This window comes from Manis pentadactyla, chromosome 7, assembly GCF_030020395.1.
Source record: "Manis pentadactyla isolate mManPen7 chromosome 7, mManPen7.hap1, whole genome shotgun sequence".
NCBI lineage: Eukaryota > Metazoa > Chordata > Mammalia > Pholidota > Manidae > Manis > Manis pentadactyla.
Window position 1 is genome coordinate 3801632 of NC_080025.1, and position 13318 is coordinate 3814949.

General features: G+C 46.4%; 1 protein-coding gene across 3 annotated transcripts in view; it reads left to right on the top strand.

Moving 5' to 3' along the window:
• Positions 1 to 10038, top strand: part of MCPH1 (microcephalin 1) — a 190415-nt gene extending 180377 nt beyond the window's left edge. Inside the window, exon 12 of one of the 3 annotated variants that reach the window (XM_057505049.1) lies at positions 7683 to 10038. In XM_057505049.1, coding sequence (XP_057361032.1) covers positions 7683 to 8075 — 393 coding nt within the window. In that variant the 3' untranslated portion in view covers positions 8076 to 10038. The remainder of the gene's footprint in view (positions 1 to 7682) is intronic. The other 2 variants (XM_057505048.1, XM_036898216.2) reach the window with 2 other exon arrangements.
• Positions 10039 to 13318: the final 3280 nt, after the last annotated feature.

Below are 13318 nucleotides of genomic sequence, written 5' to 3' on the forward strand. Positions count from 1 at the left end.
TGCCAACTGATTTATATTTTGCCTGGAAGCCAGTTTTTTTTTAAAGAACTCTGATTTTAGTTAGCTACAGTCCAGAAGCCAAGAGGCTGTTTGCTCTTTTCTAAGTGCCAAGAACACAACCTCCAAAGCATCCTGTGTTCTCAAACAGGTTATCGTTCATTTGTGAGAAAAGCACGTGTATCCAAACGACACCGACTAGGGACCAGAACCGTGCTTTAAAGTCTCATTCAGCTGACGGACCGTGCAGAGGATCGCTGTCCTGGGCCATCCCGGCAGCTCGTCTTTCGGAGTCCCCGAGCCGGGTACTGTGCTGAGGGCTGGCGCCCGGGGCTGCGCTCTTACTGTTCTGGGTGGGGGCCTCGCCAGCCCCTTCCCGTCCCCGGGCACATGTGCACAGGCCACGCCTGCTTCAGCTGCTGCCTGTTCCTGCAGGGCACTGCTGCTCAGCTCTCCTGCGGGGGCGCCTCTGGAGGGGAACGTCTGCCTGCTTGACTCCACGGTTTCACTGTCATGAGGGCCTCCGGAATTGAGTTTCAGAGCTGGACCTGTGGACCCAAGTTTCTGTTCCCTTCCTCCCCAGTAATCCATGTCCTGTTCCTGATTGGTCACTGATTACACCATCAGCGTGTGCCCTTGGCAGCATCCGGGTACTGTGTGTCCTGCAGGCCTTGGCCCTCTTTGCGGTGAAATCCTTACCAAGAGACGAGGCCCCCCTGAGTCTCAGCCACTGCCTGTCTGCCCCGGGTCCTCTCCAGCCTGGCTGCCTGGGTGTCAGAACATGTCATTTTCAAATATTGATTAGTTTTTATTCTCTTTCTGAACTGCATTACACTAGCTCCAGCCTAGTACCAGTAAAGGAGATTGCATTTTTATGCCCCTACACGTATGCACAGACTCCACAACACAGAGCCCAGGGCAGTGCATTTCCTGCCCATCACAGCTCTGCCACCAGCTCGTTCTCTGACCAGAAGGAAATAACCTCCTCTCTCTGTAAAGCAGTGATGACCTCAGCCCTGCTCGCTTCACCTGCTGACAAGTCACTTCACAGCAGGGTCACAAGAGTGCAAAATATGCATCCACAGAGGGCACCGTCCCGGTGAGTGACCGTGTCCTGTCGTGACTGTCACGCAGAACAGTCATCCTTGACCCTTTGACAAAGCAGTATTTTCTCTTTTGAAGACCTTTCTCCTTCCCATCAGCTTCTATTATAAATACTTCTAGAGAATATTTTAACTCTACAACATCTGAGAATAAAGACTAAAACCACTTTAAAACTAAAACCATGTTAAACACCAATTTAAGAGAGTAAGTTATTTTGTGATAGATTATAAAAAACAATACTCAAAATTTATAAATTAAATTTGCTCCAACTGAAATATAAGCTTCTCTGTGAGGTAGAGCCCCTGAGACTTATGAATAGTTGGAATAGTTAAAGGTCTTAAAAGTAGCTTGTGTCCACTTTCAGAGTCACCTTCCAAAATAAATATTCTTAGGTTTTAGTACCTTCATATATATTCCTGCATTTTATGGGGTCTTTATTTCTGCAGACGCAATGAAGTTGCAAGGGGTGGACAAGCAGATTTTTTTAGCCATTGGAAACTTTGAGAATGCCCCTCTTTTTTGGCAAAGGGAAAAGTGGACACCAGCGTACACAGACCCCAGTACCCCCAGCACCTAGCACTGTATGTATTCATCAGATAGAATAGTCAAAGGCTTTTTTAAAACCCTTGAAATGAGCAGTCTAGTTATGAGAACTGCTTCTAGCCTCTGCCTCTCTCTCCGGGAGGGACACGGCTCTGGCGGCCACGGGGCTCTCAGCCGGCCTGCGCTCCAGCTCTGCCACGGAGCAGAGTGGGGTCATGAGCTCCCAGCCCAGCCACCCTGTGCTTCCCTGGATGCCAAGGCTCCTCAATGGTCATGGTCAGTTCCTGACTCATTCCCCGGAGCCCATTTTCCCTGAAACAGCAGAGTGCGTTGGCCAACATCCTTGATGAATCATTCAACTGGAACGAGAAGTGAGGACTTTTTAGAGGGAAAATACTTGTGGGTATTTGAATATGAATGAAAATAAACAGGAAAACAAAAATCAAATTCCCAGCACTAGACAGCAAAATGTTACCTTTACCTGATACTGAAATGAAAACATCTTCCAGTAACTCTCTTTCCCCCAGCACGCTCATCAAATGGAATTCCCATTGGGTGTGTAAGAAGCTGAGAGCTGGGCTCTGACGTCCCGGGGCTCGTGGGCTCACGGGGTGCACACCGTGGTCTGCCCTCTGCTGTAATCGTTTCTGCTCACGCTTTCCATCCCTCATCCACGTTATCACTTAAGGTTGGGTTGGCCTTTCTCACAAGACATATTTCCACTCTCAGGCCCCTTTTATTGTCAGGGCTGTGTTCAAGTGATAAGACATACGGTTTATGCTATTGTGGGAACATAATGTAATATTCTCAGCAGCATTGCCAAAAACTAAAAAGTTCAGCCTCAGCATGATTTCCTTATAACTTGTAAGACACATTTGATTTGAATGTCTCCCCATGTCCATGTTTTCAGGAAAAAGATCGCTGATAGCACATGGGCTTTTGCATTACCAGCACAGACCAGTTTCCCCTGACGGCCGGCCACAGAGCAATGCCCAGAAAAACACGAGCTCATAGTGTGGCATTTTGTGAAAGCAAAAGAAGTCTCAGACCTTAGGGTTCCACAGAGAATGTCAGGCTTCTTCAAGAGCATCTCAGGGCACATTTCCATTGGATAGATAAGGAAGCAGTCGCCCAGAGGCAGCCATTCACTGAGGACAGAGAGCAAAGGAGAACAGGGCATGGAATCTACCAGGATAGAAGTGACTGAAAACTGAGACTGATTCATGGAATTTCTTAATTTCAGTATCTCATGTGCTTAATTTTTTTTTAATGTATCATTATTTGTTTCTTTTTAAAAATTAACTGCTAGAACAGTATTTCAGCATTAGCCTTGCAAAGATGGAAGTCGGTTTCTAAGCTTCCCCTTTCACCATACCCGCTGGCCCCCAAGCACTGGCTGGGAGTGGTGCAGGTGATGTGAAGGACAAGAAGCACGTCACAGGCAAGCGGACAAACTGCAAAGTAAAAGACCCTTCTCTGCACCTCATCAGCCAAGCCCTGGTCCTCAAGCCTCACTCAGAAAGAAAATCAGCTGCAAATTGGACTCAGAATGGGAAAAACTTTGCAGCGACATTTTATATCCATCACTAGAAATGTAGTCGTCCCTTTGGGGAATCAAACTAGTCACTGTATGTCATCACTGAGCACTTTGATTGGGACAGGCTGATGAGACCCCCTCGTGTGCCACTTCTCGGAGCCCTTGCACACATGCCCCAGCGCGGGGGCTCAGCCCCGTCCCGGCCAGGGTCTGCAGTTCACGGGCGCGGAATGAACTTCAGAGCTCCGTCTCCTGGGAGGAGTCAGGCTGTCTTTGCTCACGGACCTGGTTAGATCCGGGTCACAACTGAGAGAGAGACGTTCGTTCTTCTGGAGCACAGTGAGCGTCAGTTCTTTTTTTGCTGCTGCATGTTAGAGCCCGTGTAAGGGACTGGATTGCGTCCCCCCAGTTAATATGTGGAAGTCCTCACCCCCGTGCCTAGAATGGGGCTATATTTGGAGGTGGGCCTTTAAAGAGGTGGTCACGGTGAAACGAAGTGCGGACCCAACAGGACCCACACCAGCCCCAGGCCCAGGAGAGGGGCCCCGGAGAGCCCACCCTGCTGGCTTCCTGCTCTCGGACACACAGCCTCCAGGGCTGAGAGGATGGTGCCTGCCGGGGACACCCTGTCTGGGCCCAGCAGGCAGATGCCGCTCCAAGCACTTGTCTCCCCGATAGACACACCAAACAGGCCATGTACAGCTGTCTGAACCAGCACTGTAGGTACCCCGGGAACAGTCCAAGGCTTACAGCAGCCTGGCAAATGCCCTGTCAGCAAGCTGTGTCCGTGGCAGTAGGCAGTCTTACAGCTGTTGACTCAGGCTCGACAGCTTCAGTTTCCTAGTTGTCCTCCTTGGACGCAGACGTATTTGTTCTATTCTGCCTGGGAGTCGCCGGCAGGGCTGACCTGCTCATCTCTGGCTCAAATAACTGAAACACCTGCAGGGAAGACAGTGCATGCTACCCTCAAAGCTACAGGCGGGCATCAAAAGTAAAGACCAGTCAGACTACTACAAATGTAAAGCTTCCTGGCATCAACCAAGTGAAAAAAGGCAACCTGTGGGATGGGAGAAAAGAGTTGCAAATAACAGGGATTAACTGAAAAAATATAAAGAACTCCTACACTACAACAACAAAAATCTGGTTAAAAATGGACAAAGAACTTCATTACACATTTCTGCAAAGAATATGTACAAATGGCCAGAAAACACATGAGCGATATTCATCACCACTAATCATTAGGGAAATTCTTATCAAAACCGCAATGAGGTACACTGTAGACTCAGTACAATGGCTGCTGTCAAAACACAGAAAATGACGAATGTTGGCAAGGATGTGGAGAAACTGGGCCTCTGCGCTGCTGGTGGGGCCATAAATTGGTGCGGCCACTGTGAGCAGTATGACGGTTCTTTGAAAGATGCGGTTGAACTACCGCACCATTTGGCAGGGCCAATTCTGGATATTTTTTAATTCAAAGCAGGGACTCAAACATGTGTACACCCATGTTCACGGCAGCCTTGTTCACAACAGCTGAAAGGTGGGCAGCAAGCCAGGTGCCCACAGACAGATGAACGGACACACAAAATGTGGCACACGCAGCAGAACGTTCGTCGCCTTTGAAAAGACAGGATATCGCGGCACATGCAACATCATGAATGAAACTTGAACACCCTATATCGTGTTAAGTGAAATAAGCCCATCGCAAAAGGTTATTACATGATTCCACGTCCTCGAATTACCTAGAATAGACACATTCATAGAAACAGAAGTTAGAGGACCCAGGAGGAGGAGAAGATGGAGTTACTGTTTAACGGGCACGGAGATTCTGTCTGGGATTCCGGAAGTGGCTGGTGGTAATGGTCACACAGCATCGTGAATGTACTTAATGGCAGCGAATTGAAAACTTAAAAATGGTAAATTTTATGTCATGTCGGTTTTACCACACACAAAAAATTGTTTTTAAGACACCTTCCCTAAGTAGTCAGTTTTACCAAATGTTACAAGTTATTGAAAAACAGAGATAAACAAAGAGGGAGGCTGTTCACCTCATTTTACAAGGTTAGTGTGATTTTGACCTAATATTAGTATAAATAAATAAATATACAACTTAAACTCACTTGTGAATATAGATATAAAAATCCAAAGTGTTTGAAAATTAAATTTAGCATTGTGTTAAGAAACATATAAATCAAGTAGGGTTTAACCTAAGAACATAAATATTAAATCCTTTTTTCTAATCCATTCATTTTCTCAGTACTGTTAAAAAGTATCAGACAAAATCCAATACCCAGTTATGATAAAAACTCTTCATAAAAAAGGAATAAAGGAACCCTCTTAATGTGATGAATGGTATCTATAAAAAGCCTACAGCCTATCATTAATGTTTATCATTGAAAACCTTAGTTTAGGGTTTAAGTCAGGTACAAAATATGTCTGCTCTCACCCTTAGATTTCAACAGTGTTTTAAATATTTTTAAAGATATGTCTGCTCTCACCCTTAGATTTCAACAGTGTTTTAAATATTTTTAAAGAGAAGCAGAGAGAGTGATTTTGGGTTGTTGTGGTTCAGGTGGTCAGTGATGGTGGTTAGGACTAGGTTAATATCGATGGAGGTGGTGTGAGAATATCAGATTCTAATGAAAATTCTAGAGCCATTTGGACTTGCTAATGGACTGTCCACGGTGTGTTAGGGATGACAGGTGGCCCGTGGCACAGCAGGAAGAAAGAGTCCGAGATGCCCCCCTGCCCTGAGTTCTGAGCGTCTTGAGAACCACAAGGTTTCTAGGGCTCGGGATCTGTGAGGAGGTACTGATGGATTGTGGTTCACTGCACGGACAGAGCCCACGAGCCTCCAGGCCAAGGGAGGCAAAGTGGCTTGCTCAGCCTGGCCAGGGGGCAGGGAGGTCCACAGTGCGCACCGACGGGCCATGGGAGCACAGTGACCTGCCGGAACCTCCTGCTCGGGGCCGTCAGTGCCAGCCCCGCCCTGTGGTACCCCCATTCCAGAGAGAGAGGGGCGAGTCCTTCACTGAAGGGCTCTCTGGCTACATGGCCACTCATGTTTCTCCCAGCCCTGAACTTCTTAGCTTTTTTTGATGAGGCAAAGCGCCCGGTAGGGTCCTGAATGTTCTTGGACTCTCTACACACAGTACGATGAGCCACATTTGGTTGAGGCCTATTTCCCCTCCTTAAAATCCTGGAGTGAAAACCACATTTCTTAGCCTCGTCCACAAGGACCTGGTGACTTCGCCAACTTAACCAGTGAGGGCCCCGAGTGATAGGAAATTTTCAGCCCCTCTGGACACATAGCGTGTCCTCTCCTCTCTGCCTGGGCCGGACACGCCAGTCCCCTGCGCCTCCTCGAGCCCATCCACCTGTTTGCCATTTGAGTCTGAACTCACACACAGCTCCTCAGCAAGGAGTCCAGCTCAGCCCCTCTGCAGACCCCTGCCCTTTCACCCATGGCCTTTATCACCACCAGGATTTTAAAAACCATATTGTCATCTTTAGAATGTAAGTCCCCCAGTGGCAGGGACTGTATCTCCCTTGCCAGCTGCTGTCCTGGGAATGCCTAGATACGCTGAACACCTGGCAGGTGAGGGAAAGAGCTTGATCTAAAATAATGTAACGGTTGTCAGCATGTGTCCTGCTCTGATTTTGGGCTGCAGACATTCACTTCTCTGACACATTCACAAAGAATTTGGGCTGTCACAGACAAGACAGTCTGTGGTTTATTCCCAGCACGGCAGCTCTTGTTTCCCACCCAAGAAGTCCGAGTAAATGATGTTACAAGGGAAGCCTTGAAGTCACTATTTTTATCTATTACAGTTTATATTTATTTATTACTGGGTATAGGAAAGCTAATGATTTTAGTAAACGTATCTTATAAAGACCAATCTTGCTGAATTAGTTATAACAATTTCTTGAACCTGTTGGGTTTTTCTGTATAGACAGTTGTATCACATCATACCTTATACAAATAAGAGAGTTTGTCCCTTCCTTTATATTTTTACTTTTGTCATTTTTTTTATCCCCTTGACTAGGAATCTTAGAACACTACTGATGACATGGCCTAGGATGCATAGTTAGTGCCATTACTAAAACTTACTCACATGTTTGTTTATACTGTGCCTTGTACCAGAGAGTAATTGCTGTAGTTGAGATTACAATGCAGGTCTCCCACATCAAGGACCAGCCAACTTTGCACACTCACCCGTTCACACTGTCTATCCGACTGTCCTGCTGTGGCGGAAGTGCCCTGATGGGCCATAGCTATTGGACTGTGTGCCTGTTGAGCACCTGAAATGGAGCTAGAGTGACTGAGGAATCCTTTATTTCATGTTAATTTATGTTGTTTTAAATAGCCACCTGTACTATATGGACAGTATACCGCTAGACCATTTAAGATTTTAAAATAAGACTTTGCATATATATAAAAAGGTTATTGTTTTCCTGTGGGACTGGCCAGTATAAATGCTAAACTGCTTTTCTCTTTCTCTAGATTCCATCACTCAGCACAAGGTGTGTGCCTCTGAAAACTACGTGTTGCTGCAATGACGGAGACGTCGCACAGTCCCTGGCCCCTGCAGACAGCTCGCAGAGCGGACTGCAGACACATCAGCGAGGAGCAAAACTGTGGAGAGAAGGCCCCGCCATAGAAAGGATGCCTTTCTCCATCATCACGTTTGCCTTGCGTGTGTGTGTGTGTGTGTGTGTGTGTGTGTGTGTGTGTGTGTGGTGGTTTTTATATAATGAAGCCCCTCTGTGTGACTTTCTGGTGGCTGTGTGGGCCAGAGACGCACTGACCAGCCCTATCTGGCCTTTTCTATGTGATGCTGGTCTTTGTATCTTAGTGATGATAATAATTAAAAGGTCACAGAACCTTTGTCATTGAAGACTACACTGTTAATAAAGCGTGGGGATTGATTCAAAGCATCTTTATTACGAGATCAAAGAACCCCCTGAGTCTCTTAGCGAGACTCTAAGGTCTTATGACCCCATTGCGTCCTGGCTGTGAAGGATACTTATCAGTTATTAGCATTGCTTTCGTGTGCCTGAGATTCTTCCCGAAGTAACGGATGAGGGCAGGTGTGGGGGCCACAGTTAGTGGTACTCAGGGCCGCTGTGGGCTTGCCGCCCCCAGAGGAAACTGGCAGTGGGCTGGACCATACACACGCTGACTGGTCACCTTCCCAGGGAAGAAGGGCTAAGCCCCGACAAGGCTGCAGGTGCCCCTGAGACTCCCCGACACCTCCCTCTGCTTGTCTGTCACTCAGATCAGCTGTTATTCCTGCTGTAAATTTCAAGTCCCTCAACAACTATAATGGATGAACTTCTGGAATAAACCTTCAAGAAAGGAGGTAGCCATGCACACAGGAAATAAAGAAGGGTTTTCGTTTGGATTTAATATAACGTAACCAGCAATCCCCCAAAACACTCATGACCGCGTAGCTGGACCTCAGTACAGCTCAGTGGTCTAGGCGGCCCCCACGCTAAAAACCTGGTATCATGTGCCCACAAGAGCCCTGGGCTGCCCAGAAGCTCAGGTACTGTGGCGGAGCTCCCCCTAAACCGAGGGTTCCTGAGGACGCTGACAAAAATAGTGCTGGCTCCTGCTGGGAACAAACCACAAAGGATTTTCCATCCCCCGCCACAGCGGCCATCGAGTGGCCCCCAGGCCATCTGTGCACCCGGGCCTGCACCCCCAGTGCTGAGTTCTGGTTCCGGACAGCAAGTCAAGTTCCTCTTCCGAAAAGCTACCGACCAAGAGACACTGGTCTGTGCCGGCCATCACGCCAAGCATTTTACATGTGGTACCTCAGTTCATCCACCCAACAATCCAGAAGTTAGTTGTTACAGGTCTGAATCCCTCCCCCAAAACGCCCAGGGCTAAAAGTACCTCAAAATTATGGTTTTCCTTTAATTCTGAAAAGTATGTGGCTCTCAGCATTTCTATTTAACACTGTATTGGAGAGTCTACTCAGTGAGGAAGGAATGAAAGGCATGCAGATTGGAAATGAAGAAGTGAAACTATTCTCAGATCACATGATACTGTATGTAGAAAATTACAAGGAATCAAAAAACAGAATAAGCAAGATTACAGGACACGATATGTGAAATTAACTGAATTGTATTTCATCTACTATCAATAAACAATTCAAAAATGGAATTAACAGTGGCATCTAAAAATAAATAGGAGTAAATTTTATGAAAGAAGTAAAAGACTTGGATGCTGAAACCTATAAAACATTGCTGAGAGAAATTAAACATCTAAATGAATGGAGAGTACACCAAGTTCATGGCTTAGAAGACTCAATATTGGTAAGATGGCAGTTCTCCACAAATTGATCTGTACTTTCAATGTTATCAAGATCCCAGGTGGCTTTTTTATAGAATTGGAAAGGCTGATGCTAACTTTTATACAAAAATGCAAAGAATCCCAAACAGACAAAACAGTTAATAGAAAAAGAGTGAAGTTGGAGGATTCACACTACTTGATCTCAAAATTTACTACATGAAACTATAGATATCAAGTAGTGCGGTACTGGCATAAAGACACAATGGAGATCAAGGATAAAGAATAGAGAATCTAGGTACAAATCCTCATGTTGTGGTCACATGATCTACAGCAAAGGCGCCAAAGGTAGCTCAATGCAATAGGACATTCTTTGAAACACATGGTCGTAGAAAAAGGGGGAAAAATAAGACAGACAATGCACTTGACGTCCTTACCTCACATGCAAAAAGAGAAAATGTGCACTGATCCTTACCTCACACCATACACAAAAATCAACTCCAAATGGAGCAGAAGCCTTACCTCCATGTCTCTCCACCTCAGCAACACTAACTACGGACCAGACGATGACCAGACGATTCTGTGCAGGGTGGGTGGTGGGGGTCTGCCCTGAGCACCACCGGATGTGCACAGCCATCATGGGCCACAGCCTGTCAGATGCCAGGGGCACAACCCACCCAGTGGGACAATCCAGATGTGTCCAGAAATCCGCAGTGTCCCCTGGACAACAAAAGTGCTCCTAGCTGAGAACCAGTCACTTAATGTCAAAACCAAAATTAGGTTAGGTGAAGATTTCTTAAATAGACACTAAAGGCACAATTCACAAAGTAAATAAACCAGAGCTCATTAAAGTCAAAAAGGTTTTTGCTGTTCAAAAAAAACCGTTAAAGAAATGAAAAGACAAGCCACAGACTAGGAGAAAATATTTACCTTATCTATAATAGCAAACCATTTACCTAATAAAGGAATTACATCCAGACTATGTAAACAACTATTCATTAATAAGGTAAAGAATGGGCAAAAACATGTCACCCAAGAACACAGAGAAATGATAAATAAGTACATGGAAAGATGCTCACATCCATTATTAAGAGAAATGCAAACTGAAAGCAAAGGGAGATGCCGCTACACACGCGGGAGTGCCTATAACCAGCAATTCTGACAATGCCAACAGGTGCCTGGCCTGTGGAGAAACTAGAACCCTCACACATTGCTGGTCTGAGTGCAAAATGATACAGCCACTTTGAAACCCATTTGGCAGTTTAAAAAATAAAAATAAACATACGCTTGCAACTTTACTCCTAGACATGTACCCAAGAGGGATGAAAACATGGCTCTACAAGGACTTGCGCCTAAGTGTTCATAGCAACGCCATTCACAACAGCCAAAAGCTATAAGCAATCCATCAACTGATACAGGGACCACCAGCAAAGCGGGGTGTGTCCATGCCACGGGCTGCCGCTCAGCACAACACACAGCAAAGCGCCGATACAACAGCATGGATTATCCCAACCCCGAGTGAAGGAAGCCAGACGAAGACCGCTTATCGTACGAGTCCACTGAGATACAATTTCTAGAGAAGGCAAAACCGCACAGAGACAGATAACCCGTCACTGGGAAGGGGGGTGGATGGCATGTGTGTTCGAGTGAGGGAAATCTTCTGAAACTACAATTGTAATATCTACTTAGTGAAATCATTGGCCTGCACACATCCAGTGGGTGATTTTTATGGCGCAGAAATTATACATCTAGAAAGCTGTTTTTAAAAAGCTATGTGGCAACCACAGAGCTACAGCCCTTAGAACTCACTTCACGACAGAGCCTCTGCCCAGCATAATGGGCACAGGGAGCCGACAGCCTCCAGCTCAGCCTTCCAGCCCAGGCCACGCTCCTCCCGGGCAGTCAGGCCCAGGACTGGGCCGGCAGGGCATGGGGACCCGGCTAATTCCACTAATCCGAGGCCCCTGTACCAGGCTTCAGCTTCAGAACCCGAGTCCCACCTGCACTTGGTTGGCGGCTCTCCCTGCCCACCTGTCTCCCCTCTCCTTAGCGGCCCCCGCCTCCGCCCCTTCACTGACCACTGACATTCCCATGAGCCTCTTGCTCTGAGCTCCTGTCGACATCAGCCACCGCCCGGCAGCCCTGCTCATCCCTGCACAGGGCCTGAGGCGCAGACGGCACCTGATGCTTCTTCAGTGACACATCTCATGTTAATAGGACGCATTAAACTATTAGTAGTCTCATCTGTACCCTGTCAGATTTTGCCTTTAATTCATTTACAGAAACCTGTTTTTCAGAGTTTGGGGATTTTGGAATTGTGGATAAGGGACTGTAGGACTCGAATTACTACCTATAGATACTCCACTTTTCAGAGATTCCGTGACGCGCAGTCACATCAACGAGTCAGCGCTGCAACACAGCGATCGCCGCACCGTGCTGCGAGCTTGCCCAGGCCTCTCAGTGCGGCTCCGAGTGTCTTGGACTGGTCAGCATCAATTTTAAAATGGTTACCGAGGACGCACCACGTGCGGGTCCCCATCCTAAGCATTGTGTCCAGTAGACCTCATACAACCACATCATCGTTAAACTTAGAATCAAAGTATTTCCCAGAAACCTTAATGAAGAGTTGTCTTCAGCCTTCCTTACAGAGCAAGGCCCTTTGTTCAAACGACGTTGCCTGACATTTCACACAAGAAACAGATCACCTCAGAACTGCTCTGATTAAAAACCAGGGAGGCGAAAGGAGAGGGCTCCGGGTCCTCACTCAACAGGCGCCTCCCCCGGCCCACAAGGAGGGCTCCCCGCGCCTCCATGGCGCTTCGGAGGGAGCGTCCCAACCACCTGTCAGTCCAGTCCACCGACAGAGTAGCTGACGCCGCCTCATCCAGCTGATGAGCAGTGATTCCACGAAAAGAACCTCTCCTGCGGTGTTTCCTCTTTGCACATTCAAGACGGTCCAAACTGAAGTTGTCGGTGCATAAGGGATACTTTTGATCAAACTCAGCAAACTTCTCTGAAAGTCAAACATCACCCACTGGAAAGATGATCACAAAGGCAATTACTTGATGTCGTCAATTAAAGTTGGGGCATTGTGCTGTTTTCATTTGTCTCCATATATTGCTCAATCTCCGTTTTGATTTGGTTATTGATCCATTGATTATTTAGGAGCATGTTGTTAAGCCTCCATGTGCTTGTGACCCTTTTTGTTTTCTTTGTACAATTCATTTCTAGTTTTATACTGTTGCGATCTGAGAAGTTGGTTGGTAGAATTTCAATCTTTCTGAATTTACTGAGGCTCTTTTTGTGGGCTAGTATGTGGTCTATTCTGGAAACTGTTCCATGTGCACTTGAGAAGAATGTGTATCCTGCTGCTTTTGGGTGGAATGTTCTATAGATGTCTGTTCAGTCCATCTGTTCTAGTGTGTTGTTCAGTGCCTCCGTGTCCTTACTTATTTTCTGCCCGGTGGATCTGTCCTTTGGGGTGAGTGGTGTGTCAAAGTCTCCTAAAATGAATGCATTGCAGTCTATTTCCCCCTTTAGTTCTGTTAGTATTTGTTTCACATATGCTGGTGCTCCTGTATTGGGTACATATATATTTAGAATGGTTATATCCTCTTGTTGGACTGACCCCTTTATCATTATGTAATGTCCTTCTTTGTCTCTTGTTATTTTCTTTGTTTTGAAGTCTGTTTTGTCTGATACAAATACTGCAACACCTGCTTTTTTCTCCCTATTGTTTGCATGAAATTATCTTTTTCCATTCCTTCACTTTTAGTCTGTGTATGTCTTTGGGTTTAAGGTGAATCTCTTGTAAGCAGCATATGGATGGGTCTTGCTTTTTT